Source organism: Anabrus simplex, chromosome 1, assembly GCF_040414725.1.
Source record: "Anabrus simplex isolate iqAnaSimp1 chromosome 1, ASM4041472v1, whole genome shotgun sequence".
Lineage (NCBI taxonomy): Eukaryota > Metazoa > Arthropoda > Insecta > Orthoptera > Tettigoniidae > Anabrus > Anabrus simplex.
The window spans coordinates 792,231,555-792,249,150 of NC_090265.1; the positions used below are offsets into that span (position 1 = coordinate 792,231,555).

Genomic DNA, 17,596 nt, shown 5'->3' on the forward strand with positions numbered 1-17,596 from the left:
CACACAGAGAAATATTGTCCAAGAAATTAACACAACAGCCAAAATGCAAAGTGTTGAGATAATATTCATGAAATGTAACAGTTGACAGCCCAGGAATATTATTTATGTACTTTGGGAGGCACATAAATTGTGAAAATATGTGCTGAGCATAATACTCTACAGACTGTCAGCTTAAAACCCACCGTGAGGACAGGAGACTGTTGTAAATAGGCAGTAATTAATGAAGTGTTGCCATTTATTGTCAGGCATAATTAACTTTTATGTGGGTATTTGCACACTTGCTAGTGTTTTATTCGTAACAATAGCCAACTGCATTGCTATGGCAGAGGTTGAAATGGAAATTAAATAGATGAAATTGCTGAATGCTGCAATAGGAGAAGTTCGACAAGATTATCGTTCCTTCTTTACTCTAACCCTAGTAAAAAGAGGAAGAGGCTCACTTTTTCAAAGATGGAAGGCATAACTAAAGAAAATGAAGGACTTCAAATGGCATAAGAAAGAAGACTCTGTAGGGAGTGATAAACCTTTATTGTCAGAGCAGAGTTGACCAAGAGATGTCAGATGGAGAATATGTAAATGAGAAGCCTGTCTCGACCAAATAGAAGCAACAGCAGACTCGACTATGGATCTCACGTTGTCCATTGGCCGTCCTATGCTCCCAAGATAAGAACCATTGGAGAGTTGCCTCATGTCATTGCTTCTTGTGACAGGCTGGGGATGTTATAGATGTATGTATTCTTTCCATCACCCACAGGGGTTGAGAAACATATTCAGGAGATAATCTTGGAAAGTGAAAGTGAAATCACACTTAAAAGTTATTACAATCATGTTAAGAATACTGTGAGTGTATTGGACTTGTAAAAATCCAACAAAAAATCTCATTGTAGAAGTAATGATAATTAAAAGCTATTGGATACCAGCTCAACCTTGCTACACCTTTCCTGAATGATAATACTGTATAGTGAACTAAAGGAAGGTGTGAGGAGTTCTTATTTACTGTGTGTAATGAAATACAGTATTTACAAGGACTGTCATTGCTGAGTACAGTATTCAGAATCTGCACTTAGATGGACTCGGAGTAGCTTGGGGTGTCATTCAGGATGTGACAGCCTACTGACGTTATCTGTGGCTTTTCACCAAGAACGGCCACGGTTCAAACCCCGACCAGTGCATGTGGAACTTTGTAATGAAAAGTCGCATTCCTGTAGTTCTGATTTCCCATAAAATTGGAGTTCCCATGGCTATGGTTACTTTCTGAACAGTCATGTTAAACAACAAGCTTGTTTGCAGAGTGAATACTGAAAGACATAACAGTCTAAAGTGAAAATGAGTATGTAATTCATTAAGTGTTAGTATTATTCTTAGTTGTTAATTCTATCCTGAAATACTAGTGGACCTGTCTAACACTCATTGTGGATTGATCCCCTTTTATTACCATGGAAAATCGTACAGAATTTGGTACCAAGCTGAGAGACATGGAAATACCTTGATTTAAATGTCCCTCACATGCCTTTACTGGTAAGATGTAGTGTTTACAGTGCACTACATCTTCTGGTATAGGCTAGAATAAATGTGTTGCTTTCATTGACCTGTCTCAGTTTTATCCTTGGCTTTGACAATATAAAAGTGACCGAGGTATGAGGGATGCTAGTCATACCCTTCCTTATGCAGCTAGCCCTTGTTATGAATGGTGTGAAAATATCGCTCATAGGGTCGATTCGTTCGTGCATATCAGTGGACTCAGCAGACTGTTATGTAATAGCAACTTCTGGCTTGGTGGGGAAAGCAACGGGTAACTACCTCACTCCTCATTTTCCTAGTATGACAGTTATTGGCAAACTGTGGAAGATCAAACCAACCTTCGGGCTGAATACCCAACATACTATATTAACATTCGTATCAATTCATATTAATGGTTTATTTTATTAGCTCTTATCTTGATTTATGGGATAAAGTTTATTACACTAATTAAATACAGTGCAGTAATTGGTTTATTTGCTTGAGTTAAGAATATAACAATTAAGTTATGTAACGTTGGTAAGAAATAATTAATTATTTTTATTTCTTTAGTTCCGTGATAAAGTGTTTTGGTTGCCCCACAACATGGACTTCCGAGGACGTGTATATCCGTGTCCTCCGCATCTCAACCATCTTGGATCTGACATGGCAAGGGCCCTCCTTTGTTTTGCTAAAGGGGAACCACTTGGACCTAATGGTTTCAATTGGCTAAAGGTAAGACAATATTGAACAGTTTTTAGAATGTGAATAATGGACACATAACTAACATTTATTCTAATAAAGAAGAGGATAAGTATGTGGACATAAAACCTGTGACAATTTAAAAAAAGATATTTAACGAGGTTTATCATAATTATTTTTCATACAAAGTAAAATTCCTTTATTGAAGATACAATACATACAACTCTGTATATTAACATACTAGGCAAATAAAAAAATCATGTTGAAACCTTTGATTCTTTATAGACTGAAGCAGTACTATTCCTATAGAATACAGTTGTCTGTTATATACTTATACCATCTTTGAAGGCTTGTAAATATTTTACTAAATGTTACATTAATCTAAATTTTCATCAGCATTAACAATATAATTTGAACTATGAACATGTTATATTCAGAAATAAATCAAACTAATTCATATCAAAATATTAAGGAATTGAGCTGTGTTTCCAAATGAAGGAAATGTGCGGTACACTCCAGTATGTTTTATTAAAAGTTGAGAGTTTAGCAAAATTTCATGTAAAACTGGAGGTCTCATGGCTATGAAAACATTATCAGCAGTCACATGTTGTTGTTTTTTTCCTGAATACTGAAAAATTAAACCGAGTGTAATGAAAATGTAATGTATTTACATACACTATGTGATCAAAGCTATCCGGGCACCCCCAAACACATACGTTTTTCATCTTAAGTGCATTGTGCTGCCACCTACTTCCAGGTACTCCATAGCAGCGACCTCAGTAGTCATTTGACATCGTGAGAGAGCAGAATGGGGCACTCCGCGGAACTCATGGACTTCGAACGTGGTTAGGTGATTGGGTGTCACTTGTGTCAGAAGTCTGTATGCGAGATTTCCACATTCCTAAACATCCCTAGGTCCACTGTTTCTGATGTGATAGTGAAGTGAAAACATGAAGGGACACGTACAGCACGAAAGCGTACAGGCCGACCTCGTCTGTTGACTGACAGAGACCACCGACAGTTGAAGAGGGTCATCAAGTGTAATAGGCAGGCATCTATCCAGACCATCACACAGGAATTCCAAACTGCATTAGGATCCACTCCAAGTGCTATAACAGTTCGGCGGGAGGTGAGAAAACTTGGATTTCATGATCGAGCGGCTGCCCATAAGCCGCACATCGCGCAGGTCAATGCCAAACGACGCCTCGCTTGGTGTAAGGAGCGTAAACATTGGACGATTGAACAGTGGAAAAATGTTGTGTGGAGTGACGAATCACGGTACGCAATGTGGCGTTCCGATGGCAGGGTGTGGGTATGGCAAATGCCCGGTGAACGTCATCTGCCAGCATGTGTAGTGCCAACAGTAAAATTCGGAGGCAGTGGTTTTATGGTGTGGTCGTGTTTTTCATGGAGGAAGCCTCCCTCGTTGTTTTGTGTGGCACTATCGCAGCACAGGCCTACATTGATGTTTTAAGCACTTTCTTGCTTCCCACTGTTGAAGAGCACTTTGGGGATGGCGATTACATCTTTCAATACGATCGAGCACCTGTTCATAATGCATGGTCTGTGGCGGAGTGGTTACATGACAATAACATCCCTCTAATGGACTGGCCTGCACAGAGTCCTGACCTGAATCCTATAGAACACCTTTGGGATGTTTTGGAATGCCGACTTCATGCCAGGCCTCACCGAGCAACATCGCTACCTCTCCTCAGTGCAGCACTCCGTGAAGAATGGGCTGCCATTCCCCAAGGAACCTTCCAGAACCTGATTGAACATATGCCTGTGAGAGTGGAAGCTGTCATCAAGGCTAAGGGTGGGCCAACACCGTATTGAATTCCAGCATTACTGATGGAGGGCTCTACGAACTTATACATCATGTTCAGCCAGGTGTCCAGATACTTTTGATCACATAGTGTATGTATGTATGTATTGCCCCCATCATGCCGGGCTCAGCTCGCCGGTGAGCGAGAGTCTCAGAGGTAGACCATTCGCTTATCGGCTGTGCAGAAAATTTTAAAGGCAGGAATAGATGAAGGACTAGCGACAAATGAAAATAAGCTAAAATAGGTTTATACATTTATTAAAAACTATCACTCTTCCAATAAACAATTAAATTTACAAAATCTGGGACTAATTCTTGAAAATCTCTTCTCCTCGTGCTATCGTCTATAAGGAATCTTGATCAAATTAAAGCTCAACGAATGTTCTTGTCTGTAATAATAATGATAGGGATCATTAATTTACTATAAACTGGATTGAAAATCAAAATACTATCTGGTATCACTCTCTCCAATAATGATAATTAAATTGCTTAAATTAAAATATACCTTCTGGATCTCACATAATTCTACAAGAAAATGATCATTTTCTTTCCCTTATTAAAATTATTGAAAAATGTTTAATTCAAGAAATTGTGGTTAATAAGTCTTCCTTAGACTTTCCCTTCATCAGTCCATTCATTTTTATAATTATTAAGTGACTGAACTTCTCATAATTAATTCTTATTTGATCTCATATCAACCTAAACGTTACTCGCTGTTATGCAATAAGTGACTGTACAATAACTAAAAATTCAGCCTCGTGACATCAATCCACGGACGTTGCCTTCTCTTATTCAATTTATTTTAGTGAATTAGATCCTAATCTACCTTAAATTATAATAAAATCTTCTAAAGATTCATAATTCATCAAATCACGGACACGCAAAAATAACGTAAATCGGTCAAAATTTGACGCGCGCAGTGGAGAACATCATCATAAAACCATTCAAGAAAATTCACAAAACACAGAATATAATCAAATCACACATCACACATTCACACATAGGTACACGACAATATTACAATATTATTTACACGAACACTAACCATTATTATTAAATTTTGGATTTATTCCAAATTAGGGAAATCATTCTCTAGATGACAATATCATGTATATTCCAGGTATCGATCTAGGACGTGATAGAGTTGAGGTTATCACTTTTATGCAGAAATTAATTATACAACGATGTTCAAGGGAATCCTTTAAATAGAAATCATTCAAAATAAGCAAGTAAAATACCTACAGCACAGGTCAAAATATTAGAATACGCGCTTACGGTACATGAGTTGCGGCATTTATTCTTATTCTCCTACTATATCGTGGCTCTCGATTAATCTGCACTCAAGCTCGAAGAAATCATGTCCAGTGACACATTTCTTCCAAAAATGACTCTAATGGATGCATAAATTATCACACAAAATATAATGTCCATCTGCAAGTCATAATCAAATTAATAGCACAGTAAAATATACGTATAATTCATCATTACTCCGTCCGGAGGATGCCATGTTCCAGGCCTACTTTACATAAAGTGAGCACACGATAATTCTTTCCAAGAACAAACCAACATTAAACCCATGACCTTATTCAAATTTTAGCCCGTAATTAGGTTTAATTATTTTTACTCATTATTATTATTATATTTATTGACTGTGCCTAATCACACTTGCAAAGCTATTGTACGAAATTATTCAGATGACTCTAAACGAACTAAAGTCCACAGAAATGTCGTATAATCGTAGAATGAAATTTGACACTTAGAAAAACACTAGAACACTGTCCTAATCTGTCTCAATTAATTTTCAAACTATTTCAAAATCATTCAAGATTAACGCGGAGGTCATTTACTTTTATTTCTCCTGCCGTCTTAAATTTTTAGGACAGTTGAGGTCTCTCTCGATGACATTCACTCTTATCTCTAACTAATAGAACCGAATACACATTCATTCCAGAGCACAAACTACCTCCCACCGAGGAAAGAAGAATGAAAAGTCAAACTACTGCTAAACTAATAGAAAATCTAAATGAATAAGGTAAGGCTACTTTTTACAGACATTTTACAGAAAGATAGAAAGATGAATTCTTAAAGAATACTCATGTGGCTGGTGTTAACTGGATTCTGGCTGACGACCTAGTACGTGGTCACATCACCTTCCTTCGAACAAAGTCTTGCCCATGTCCGACGCCTTACAAAATTAGTGACTCATGGAGGAGATGAAGATGCACAGGAAACAGTAGGATTCATCTCGGAAAGGGATAGCCATCTTGAAGCGAGCTCGAACCAACGACCTTCCTTCTTCTGAGTTCTCGTAGAAAAGGTGAAACTAATAAAAGTCTTAGCAATAGTCCAGGATACACACGCGATGTTTAATAATTTGGAGATGGACACTTATCTTATGACAGTCATAAATAAATCGTAGAGAAGTTTTTCAAATACCTGAATTGCAGTTTATTCAGTCCTCAGTGCCTTCTCTAATGCAAAGTCTCCCAGTAAAGCAAATGACGTCCAGTCTCGACCGTAGCTGCATTCAGAGTAACGCTCAAATCAAGTGTTTAGAAGTAAAAACCCTCTATAAAATTTCCTTTGGAATTACCATAAATTCACTGTCTTAAGACGGAGGTGTGCCTCTTGATTATATCTGATTGGTGGATCTGTTGCATTCCTGTGAAGGTTGTCATTTTTATTGGCTGCCCTAGTTTCACGTCACACGACCTTGTAATTATTGATCGATTATAATCACGCTGCCTGCCCGATCACGTGGCACCCACACACGTGTCTGAAGGACACCTAACAGGAATTTCACCCTGCTTCCTCGTTCTCTTGGTAGGTTGGGAAAACCGGTTCGCAGGCGGCTTGTTCACGCTAGCACGGGAGTGTAAAATCTCACCCTCCTGGCGATCGAAATAATGTTTCAACTCACTGATGAAATAAATCATTCTCCCTTAATAAATTATTTCCACTTTTGAAGGGGACAGTATGTATGTATGTATGTATGTATGTATGTATGTATGTATGTATGTATGTATGTATGTATGTATGTATAAAATACGAAACTATGTACAAAATTGTGATTTTTAGGTTCCAGTTTATGTGAATGTATGCCACTTAATGCTCCATGCATTCACTTCAATACTTGTTACTACATCTTTGAAAAGCCTTATGAATTTTCACACACTTGTATTCTTAATTCAAATTGTTCTGTCCTTTACTGCACAACCAGTACTATCATCACAGCTATAACTTTTTACTTGCAGATACATCTGGTCAACTTGACAGGTTTGAAGAAGAGGGAACCTCTCTCCAAACGACTGCAGTATGCAAATAAAATCATGCCAGAGATAATTGATTCTGCTGAAAATCCACTTACTGTAAGTTTTGTTCTAGTCCTAAAAATAAATGCATAGAAATTTCACTTTGATGTGATTGTAAATGGTGCAGCAGTGCCACTCTATACAGATAATGATGAACTTAGCAACACTCTGAGAGAGAATTATTAGTTCTGTCTTATTTGCCCCATTTGAAGCAGGGTTGTCTGTGTATTGTAATATAATATGGTGAGACCTCGTTAGCACATTTCTCATTAAGACGTTTTCTCACTTAGCACGTCAGAAACTGGAAGTCCCAATTAACGTTGTATTAAATCTGAATAAAAATACCTTACTTATCGCGTCACAAATTTTTGCAAATACTGCTTAGTATAATCACATTTTTCCTAGACTTGAAAACGTACTTTGTGATCCCTTATGAAAGAAACGTGATTTCCAACACAGATAAGAGCCGTCGCCACAGGAGGCAGTTGGGGAAAGTTGCATAAAAACGGGAAATAGCCTTAAATACCTGAACTTTACTGGGATAAATTACACCTTCGGGGAGCAAGCCGTTAGCCTCAATGAAGTTGAGTTTTGCTTGCCGGTATTCAGTAATATTGCTGAATAACTCAGTAAGCTTGTTTGTGCTTGTATTTCGCATTCCATTCAGAAGTTACAAATGAGTTCTGTGTTGAGTGATACAATGAAGGGTCCAGGTATGAATACTGAAAAATTCCAGATCTCGCTTACTATAATAATGAAGACAAAATTAAAATCCAGGAAATGGAGAGGCATCTACATCTTTCACAGGTGGCGCGTATATTGAAACTCGCACCTTGGAGTTTTGACTCAAGTCAATCGAACCAAATCGAAGTGTACTCAAATTCAAGATGGCGATCGGTCTTTCTCTCTATTTCTCTTGCATGTGGCCAAGTTTAACCTCCAGATAATTCATGGTCGAAGACTGGGACTAGAAAACAAGTTTAATAACCCACTAGTCCAAAATATAAGGCTGTATGTGCCATTTGTTTTATAAAGAGTGTGATCTGCAATAATGCATTGAACTTTTATGGGCCCCAGTGTATGTTTTCATATTTGTTTTTATACACCTTTTAGTACACTGTTGTTATTATTTAATAAGCCCTAGTGGAAAAGATTGTTCTCTCGTCTTTCTTCACGCCTTTTAATGCTCTTGTTTCATCTTGAGAAACGGTAGATGGACTGTATTTTTCATTGTACCTGTACATACACAATGTAAAATGCACGTATGTCGGAAAAGAAAACATATCAAATGTTTACATATCGCTGTTGGATAGTTTTTATTTGTGTATTCAATAGTACGCGTTCTCTTTCTTTGTCCCCTGCAGAAACGTCTTAATGAGGTTTTACTGTATTTTCAAGTTTAACTCTTACAGTGCCAAGGTGCCGATGCATCGGCACTAAATTCTGTACGAAAAATGCCAGGATGCCGATTCGATCGGCACCATCTTATAAGTGGTGTAGTTATGCAGTAAGGCGCTAGATTGCGCCACAAATCAAGTAGAAAGAAGGTAGAATGTTTGTAATTCCTTCTTATGCCATTTGATGGCACTGACATAGCTTCATTTTTGCTAGTTTACCTGTCGATTGTGAGTGTATGATCTGTGAGCGCTTGACGTCTATGATCCAATATGGCGGCCTCCTTGTTTGTTTATGTCCGCGTGTCGTGATTGGTTTTCAATAATTTTACGTTCTAATTGAGGCATTTGAGTTATCTATCTTAATATATTTATTATTATTTCTACTGTAGTTATAGTTACTTACCAATTTATTTAGGTCGTAGTAAAGTTGTAAATAGTACATTTATCACAAGGCATGTTGTCACGTAGGTCTAATTCGGGAGAAGAAACTGAGGAACATTTGCATTGCTTTGAAGATGTAAGCGACTCTAATTTTAGCGAAAGTGATGATTATGTTGTTTTTGGGGTGTTCAGATAGCGCACCAGAGAATGATGGAGCCGTGCCATTGGCTAATGGGCTTACAACATTTCGTGCAACGTCAAAGAGTTATAGTGACAGTGCTAATGAAAAAGACAGTGACAGTGAATTAGATGATTCTTGGACTGAATCCATATTCCCTGAAAGTAATGTTGTCCATCCCCACCAATTTTATCAAATCCCAGGGCCAAAACATGTAGACCTACCTCAACCTGATGCTCCCCCATAGAATATTTAAATCTGTTCTTTACACTTTCATTCCTGACACTATTAGTTGATTTTGTATGTTGTTCTGATCTTCTGAACTGTTCTGTAGTAACAAATACTGCTACTAGACACATTCCCCTCAAATGATTACTATTACTCTCCCAAAATTCATAAAATATCCCATCGTTGACAGGTAACACTGTTGGTGTCTTTCTCTCCACATGTTCAATGTTTTTGGAAATTAGTTTATAAATTGGAAAGTAGACCTACATTAACAATATAAATTGGTATATATCATCCCAGATAAGAGTTAAGATGAAATATCTTCACTTAGGCACCTTGGATTTAGTGTAAAATGTGCTAATTAATTTCAAATTATGATTTTCCTTTTTCTAAATAAAAAATAATAATATTTTTGTGCACATTATTCCACGAAATTTTGTTCTTTGAAATGCAAGTCACATGTTTATATTCCTTGGAGTATATCAAGCTCACATACCAAATTTTATCTCCATATCTTTTAAAATGATACGTAAATAACAAATTTGATACAGTGATGTAAAATCCATTGAAACATGCTTGGCATTCTATGCATATGATGACCTATTATGGGTCGGCATCCAAAGGGTTAAAACATCATGTGAAACTATTTTCTTGGGGAGTTTATATCGAACTTTTAGTTTATTAGTTTTTCTTTTGTAGGTGGATTTATGTTGTGTGTTGACATCATTTTCTGGTGAGACCTTATCCTACATATGGAATTACTCACCATACTGTTATGTACTTGTACTGCTTTCCAATAATTTTTATGCAGATAAGTGATGCAACCCTTCAAGGGACCCTGGTGAAGATACTTATTATTCTTGTGTGTAATGTTATATAGGGACGCATGTGGTGGGCTCAGTCTGAAGAGCCTTGGCAGACTTTGGCTTGCTGCTTTGAGATAGCTAATGTTCTCAAGTCTGGCAACCCAGAGGAGTATATTTGTCGCTTTCCGGTACACCAGGACGGTTCCTGCAATGGTCTCCAGCATTATGCAGCTTTGGGGCGTGATAAAGTTGGTGCTGAAAGTGTGAACTTGTCTCCGGCTTCTCAACCACAAGATGTTTACAGCTGTGTGGCCGCCTTGGTGAGTTTGACTGTGTTCTCTACATTGAAGCTGGTTATTCATATATATTTATTTATTTATTTATTTATTTTTTAGAAATTGTTCCTCGCATAAACCCACCTGGTGGCCATGATCATTATTGTTTCTTAGTGGCACCACTCAGGTGGCAGGCCTACAATTTTATAGGGCACATATTTTATCGAGGTTGGACTACGGCAGTGTAGCATATAGATCAGCAAGGCAAAGCGTCCTTGCTAAATTGAATAGTATCCACCACAGTGGAGTTACATTGACAACGGGTGCATTCCATACAAGCCCCATTGCTAGCCTGCTTGCTGAATCTGGTGTGCCACCTTTACACCTGAGGTACCAACAAATATTATTGACCTATGCAGCAAATTTGCAATAGGTGCCACTTCACCCAAGCTATCCCTGCATATTCCACAATGGAAACCATCAGCTCTATACTGCTTATTCACTAGCAACGTAGCCGGTAGGTATACGTTCGGATAGAAGTCATAGATTGTTGATGTGCCTCAGTTCCTTGTCTTGTCAGACGACCAAGTAAGGTACCTCCATGTTAAATACGATGACCTGAATTAATCTTGGATCTGCATACTGGCCCAGAAGAGAACACATATATCAGAGGCTCTTCTTGTCTGTTATTGGCCAGTATCCAGATTCAGTAATTGTTTACATGAATGGTTCGAGGGCAGAAGTAAAAGTAGGCTGTGTGTTCATTGTCGACAGTAACAGGTTTAGTTTTTCTCCACCAGAAACCTGTGGTGTGTACACATTAGAGCTCTATGCTATCCTTGAAGCTCTGCGGCACGTGCTGTCGAATGAACGCTGGGCACTTTCTACTGTGCACAGGCTCCTTGGGCTTGCTATAATCTATTGATATATGTATCCCTCGGTACCCTGTGGTGCAGCGGATCCAGGACCTGCTGGCCCGGTGTGGGGGTGCTATCACCAGAATCACGTTCTTGTGGCTCCCAAGCCACATAGGTGTAGTGGGAAATGAGTTAGCTGATAGGGCTGCCAAGAAGGTGGTCATATTGCTCCCGATGCCTTACAAGGTTCCAGCTAGTGATATTCGTTCTCATCTGAGACATTTCGTTATGTCTCATTGGGAGGTGAAGTGGCAGGCCTCTTCCAAATAAGCTAAGAGCGATAAAAGGAACTACGAAGGTATGGAAGACTTCCCTTCCAGTTTCTCGGAGAGAAACAGTGCTATTATGTCATCTTTGGATCGGCAACAGTATAACAACTCACTCGTAGTAACTGATGGGTGAAGCCCTCTCTCCCCAGTGTGTATTTGTGGCAGTCGTCTTACCTTACTACACATCCTTACAGAGTGCGTCGACCTGGCCGATCTGCGCCGTAGTCTAAAACTTCCAAGTATCATCTCCCTCATCCTACAAGATGATGAGCAGTCAACAAACCTCATCATCCATTTTATGAGGGAGTGGCCTGTTTTATTGTGTATGAAAGTGTATTTCATTTTTATTTTAATAGTAACTAAGTTTTATTCTGTTGACTCTGCTTTAGTTAGTCATTGTGTATTTTAATGTGCTAGTTTTAATTTGAATGATATATATATTGCAATGCCTTATCCTATTCAATCTATCTATTTTATATAATTTTATAAGGAAATATGGCATTGCGAATTAGATCCACATATTATTTTTAATTCATATTCATTCTTCATTATCACTTTTTGAATTCTAGTCAGCAGATGGATTTTAAAATTGTAATTATCATTACATTTAGTGTCATGTTGTACCATTAGGGGCCGATGATCTTGATGTTAGGCCCCTTTAAATGTCAAGTATCATCATCAGCAGCAGCAGCATTAGAGCATCAGCTCTTTAAAGTTTGACACTATGGCTAGCCGGTTCAAGTCCCATTGCTGGGGAAAAAAATTTCAGAATGTTGGCTATCAGGGTAGGAGAGGTGTTGGTATAGAGTTCCTAATCACTTGATTGCATGCCAAAAGTGTTTGTTTAATTTCATATCTCTCCACAATGCTCATATGGAGTGAGGGCAAATGATGCTGTTGATGGTCTGTCAAATGGGGAGGTTAAGCCTTAAACAGATCCTTGGTGTTATGCAACAGGAATAGGCTATGTTCCAACTCCAGGTTTCACTCTCTCCCTACCTTGTCATCGTCATCTACACAACATACAACACACAGTCATCATATTGGACACAGAATACAAACACTTACTTAATGATTTTAGCCTGTGAGACAAGAAGGAACTAACTCTTTGGCCAAAGAGTGAATAAATGAAGACTGCAAACCTCCCATCATCACGGCTAGTGGACTTATATCCATGTACCTGGGCATTGGAACACACATGCTTGCACAGTTTTTTTTTTTTTTTTGCAGATAATTTTTTAAAATGAAATTGCCTATTTATATGCTGGAATATTTACATTGAAAAGGGGCCGATGACCTTCGATGTTAGGCCCCTTTAAACAACAAGCAGCATCATCATTACATTGAAAAGAAGGCCTGTTGCATTATTGTTGAATGTTAAATGAATGTGATGTACCGTATTTACCATAATTTCACCCCCCCCCCCTCCCTCCCCTTTTACTTTTTTTACTTCAAAAACAGGGAGGGAAAATTATGCAAATCTAAATTAAAAATGGAAATGAAAAAAATCTAACATAATTACCTTCAGTTACAAAATTTATTTAGGCCTAAAAGTACAAATTAATTGAAAATATGTATAACACAATTAATTTTAATTTAAAAAAGAAGGCAATAATACATTCCCTAGCAATAATTATACGGAAACCGCCGTCTTTTATTGTGTGATAATTCGCTGAAGATAGGAGCCAGATACCGGAAATAAATTAGAATACTGTATTACGGTAAAATTTGTAAAATTGTGTATGCTAATATGTATTTCAGTTCAAAGAAATAGACTTACCATGTTCATCAATTTTTTCACTGCGGTCCTTTGGAAGTCGCTGGCATAGATATGTACTTCTTCGAAGAGAAAGATTGTTCCTTTTCATTAACCAACAAAGCCACCCTCTGCTTGCTTTAAAATCAGGAGTTTTCAAAGTTTTTGCTACTTCTACAGCCTTTAACTGGAGCATCTCTTGGAAAACTGAAAAGCCATCATTTCTCAATTGATTTACGTAGGAAACAACTTTCTTTTAAATTTCTGGATGCTTCCCAGTTTTTGGTCCTCGAAATTATAAAGTTGTTTTCTTGGTACACAAATTTGGCAAATTCTATTACAGACAATTTAAATTTTGTGTCAAACTTCAAGAAGACATTGATATAGCAAAGCTAAAATGGTTTGAACACATGATGAGAATGCCAGGAGAGAGAATACCAGAGAGTACATTTATGGATACAGAGACTGCAAAGAGGCCTAGGGGATGATCTAGAATGAGATGGGGGACCTGTGTTGAGGACTGTATTGCAAATAGAGGAGTCAATAGCAATAAAGTACTAGAAGAGGAGTGGTGGAAGGATTGAGTAAGGTGGAGGACTTTGGTACACTACTCTACCCAGAGAGAATCTGGAAAAAGGGAATGGATGAAGAAGAAGGAAAAGAAGAACTATGGTTTTTCTTCCCCGTCACGTCACTAATTCATACGTAAGAACACTGTTGAAAGCGATTACTGTACGCATGAGAGTCACAGCTGATAACAAGGGTGAGTTATGGCTAGTAGTCACAGGTGTGTTCTGGCCCCGGGTGCTGAATATTGAGTAATCAGTCACTTCCTCCTCTCCTAACATACCGGGCGAGTTGGCCATGCGGTTAGGGGCGCGCAACTGTGAGCTTGCATCCGGGAGATAGTGGGTTCGAATCCCAATGTCGGCAGCCCAGAAGAAGGTTTTCCGTGGTTTCCCATTTTCACACCAAGGCCACGGCCGCTTCCTTCCAACTCCTAGCCCTTTCCTATCCCATCGTTGCCATAAGACCTACCTGTGTCGGTGCAACGTAAAAGCCACTAGCAAAAAAAAAACTTAGCTCTCCTAATATGGGAAACATGAACTGAAATTTCCAAATTAATACTCAATTTCCATACATCCATGAAGACAAGATAAGTCCATGGTTCAGAATTAGTGGAAACCATAGGGGAGGAATATATGCTTTTTTTTCTTTCTTTCTAAAAATCAGGGAGGGAAAATTACATGAGTAAATACAGTAGAACTTGCCATGTAAAATGACTTACTGTACTTTCACTATTCCTGAATATTTCCACTGAAACCATGGTGATACCATTAGAAGCTTACAAATGGTAAAACATGGATAGTCATCATAGGGTTTTGGTCGGAGCTTGGTATTACTTATCCTTATATTTGCCTTTCTTCCTATTATTTGTCTCTCCTAGGTCAAAACATGTCCTATGTAAGTTTTTAGACAGATCATTTATCAAATGGCAAACTTGTATTGAACAGGTGGAGTTTATACAATATTAAATTCTTTTAGAATTTTATCTTAGAGATGTAAACCATGTTAAATGATCTTGGAACTTCCCTCTCAAATTAATGTTGATTCAATTTTCAGCTCTGTTTTAAACTGAAGATGGGATTTGGAAACTGGAACAGGCTGCACTCAGGTGGCCACTTGAGATGGGAGATGGTTTAAAATCTTACTTTTTTGTTTTCCATGCCTCGGCCCCCACTTTGACCCCAAAATAAAAATGGGATTGTACCTAACATATCTTCCATGGCTTCCTTCCATATCCTAGCCCCGACAAATTGTGAAGACCTCAGAGATATCTGAGATGAACAGGTTATCAAGCAGGACTTAACTTGCACGGAGCAATTTGGCTAGTGTGGGTCGTGTAGCTGTAAGCTTGCATTCAGAAAATGGCAGATTTGAACTCCACACTCACTGACTATAAAACTGGTCTTCCATCATTTCCCATTTTCACACCAGGCAAATTCTGGGGCTGTACCGTAAATACCCCCTGTACATGGGGGCGGTAGTATAACATCCATGGTGTTCCCTACCTGTGGTAAGAGGAGACTAAAAGAGGCACTATGGGCTCTTAACGTAGGAGTGTGGTTTGGTGAACAGTAACCTCCTTTGGTCACGTCTGTTCTTTTCCAACCCCCACAGTATTAGGTTTTGAGGCCTAGGGTTTCTTTCATTTTCTCGCACTTTATGGCTGTTGTCTTTCTTTCGCCGATAGCTTCATTCTTCAAAGTGTCAGACTTCTTTTATTTTATTTCCTATTAGTCTTAATAGTGTTAGTTGTACTTCCTCTTAAAGCAGTAATCACCACCACTACCTGTACCTGTACGTAGACATCCCCCATGCCACTCTCGCAGAAAACCTGTTTGTGTTAGTGCAGCATTAAAATTGCTAAGGAAAATAAATCTATATGTGCAATAAGTTTATCGGGTTGTTGACAAGACCCTGTAGTCATACATGAAGTAACAACAACAATGTTGAATAGTTAACAAATATTGTCTTCTTATTAATATTTACTGACCATGTTTATTTATCCATGTTTGTTTTGTGACCTTCTCATCATTATCTCTTAATTGAAAATATAGTTACAGTTCGTCTTAGTGGCTCTTTACCTACTACTGTTTTATGAATGTTTGTTTTCTCATACAAGTGTTGACTCAGTTGTGATTATTTTTTATATTTTTAGTACTAAAACTATAATAATGTCTATAAAATCAAATTTAAATTTAAGAATTACATTTTTAAGTCCGTATTGAACCGAGAGTAATAGATAAGTAAAAATTAAAAATCCACCTTTTCAGTACTAATATTAAACTAAATAAGTACCGTATTTCCCGGCATAATCGTCACATTTTTTATACCAAAATTTTCGAAAAAATAGTAGGGTGCGACCATTATATGAAGAATTTTTAATACCAGTATTTGTATTACCCAAAAAAATTATTTATAACTAAATTGTATTTGATACAAATTTAAGATGCACGTAACACTCGTGTTTATACATAAAAATAATTAAAATAGTCTAAAACAAAATTCATAATTATTCGCAACAATTCGGCGATCGTTTTTCCTACCTGAAAATTAAAATGAACGTATTAAGTTAATTATCATTAATTTTACTATTAAAGTTAAAATACTACACTTGCAAAAAATTATCGCTTTGTTGTGAAATACGGACTTACCGATACACAATTTATTCCAAATCTTCAGTGTCGCTATCGCAGGTTTCGGTACCTGATGCGCCGTCCTCGCCGCTGTTAATACCAGTATCAGATTCTTCGTCTCTCTGCCACACTGCGTCATCTTCGAATCCGTCTAGTGCATTCGAAATCCCAGTGCTTTTAAAGCTCTTGGAGACTAGTTCAGGTGGTATAAGATGCCAACTCTTCATCACCCACGAGCATAACAAGTCCAAGGGTGGACGCCTGATATTTCCAGCGGGCGTTAATTGCTGATCGCCGCTCATCATCCACTCGTAAAATCGACGTAAGTGGTCTTTAAAGGGTTTATTAATACATACGTCTAGTGGCTGCAAAGCAGATATTAGGCCACCAGGAATGACTATCTGTCATGTCTTATTTTTACTGAGAAGTTGCTTCACTTCGTCCACGAGGTGACCTCGGAAACTATCTAAAACAAGCAGAGCTGGCTATTTTAGTAGTGCACCGGGTCTTCTATCCCACACAGTTTTAACCCAATCCAGCGTGAGTTCTACGTCCATCCAACCCTTTGGTTGCACTCGTACATGAATTCCACAGGAAAACTGTATATTCTTAAGCATCGTTTTCCTCTTGAAAATGATGTAAGGCGGCAACTTTCTTCCATCAGCTGTAATGGCTAGCATTGCCGTGCATCGCAACGTCTCACTACCGCTGGTTTTCATTAATACACTCCGTTATCCTTTTAGCGCAATAGTGCTGTTGAGAGGCATTTGGAGTCTGATCGGCATTACCGATTTGAGAAAGCAAGTACGAAGTTTCCTTGCGCAGACATATGACAAATCGGTGAAAATTTACAA

The 17,596-nt window shown here is 38.1% G+C and overlaps 1 protein-coding gene across 1 annotated transcript in view; it reads left to right on the top strand.

Annotated features, from left to right (window-relative positions):
- Positions 1 to 17,596, top strand: part of PolrMT (mitochondrial RNA polymerase) — a 306,750-nt gene that overhangs the window by 183,053 nt on the left and 106,101 nt on the right. Inside the window, exons 16-18 of the mRNA XM_067136262.2 lie at positions 2,071 to 2,232; positions 7,279 to 7,392; positions 10,400 to 10,645. Coding sequence (XP_066992363.2) covers positions 2,071 to 2,232; positions 7,279 to 7,392; positions 10,400 to 10,645 — 522 coding nt within the window. The remainder of the gene's footprint in view (positions 1 to 2,070; positions 2,233 to 7,278; positions 7,393 to 10,399; positions 10,646 to 17,596) is intronic.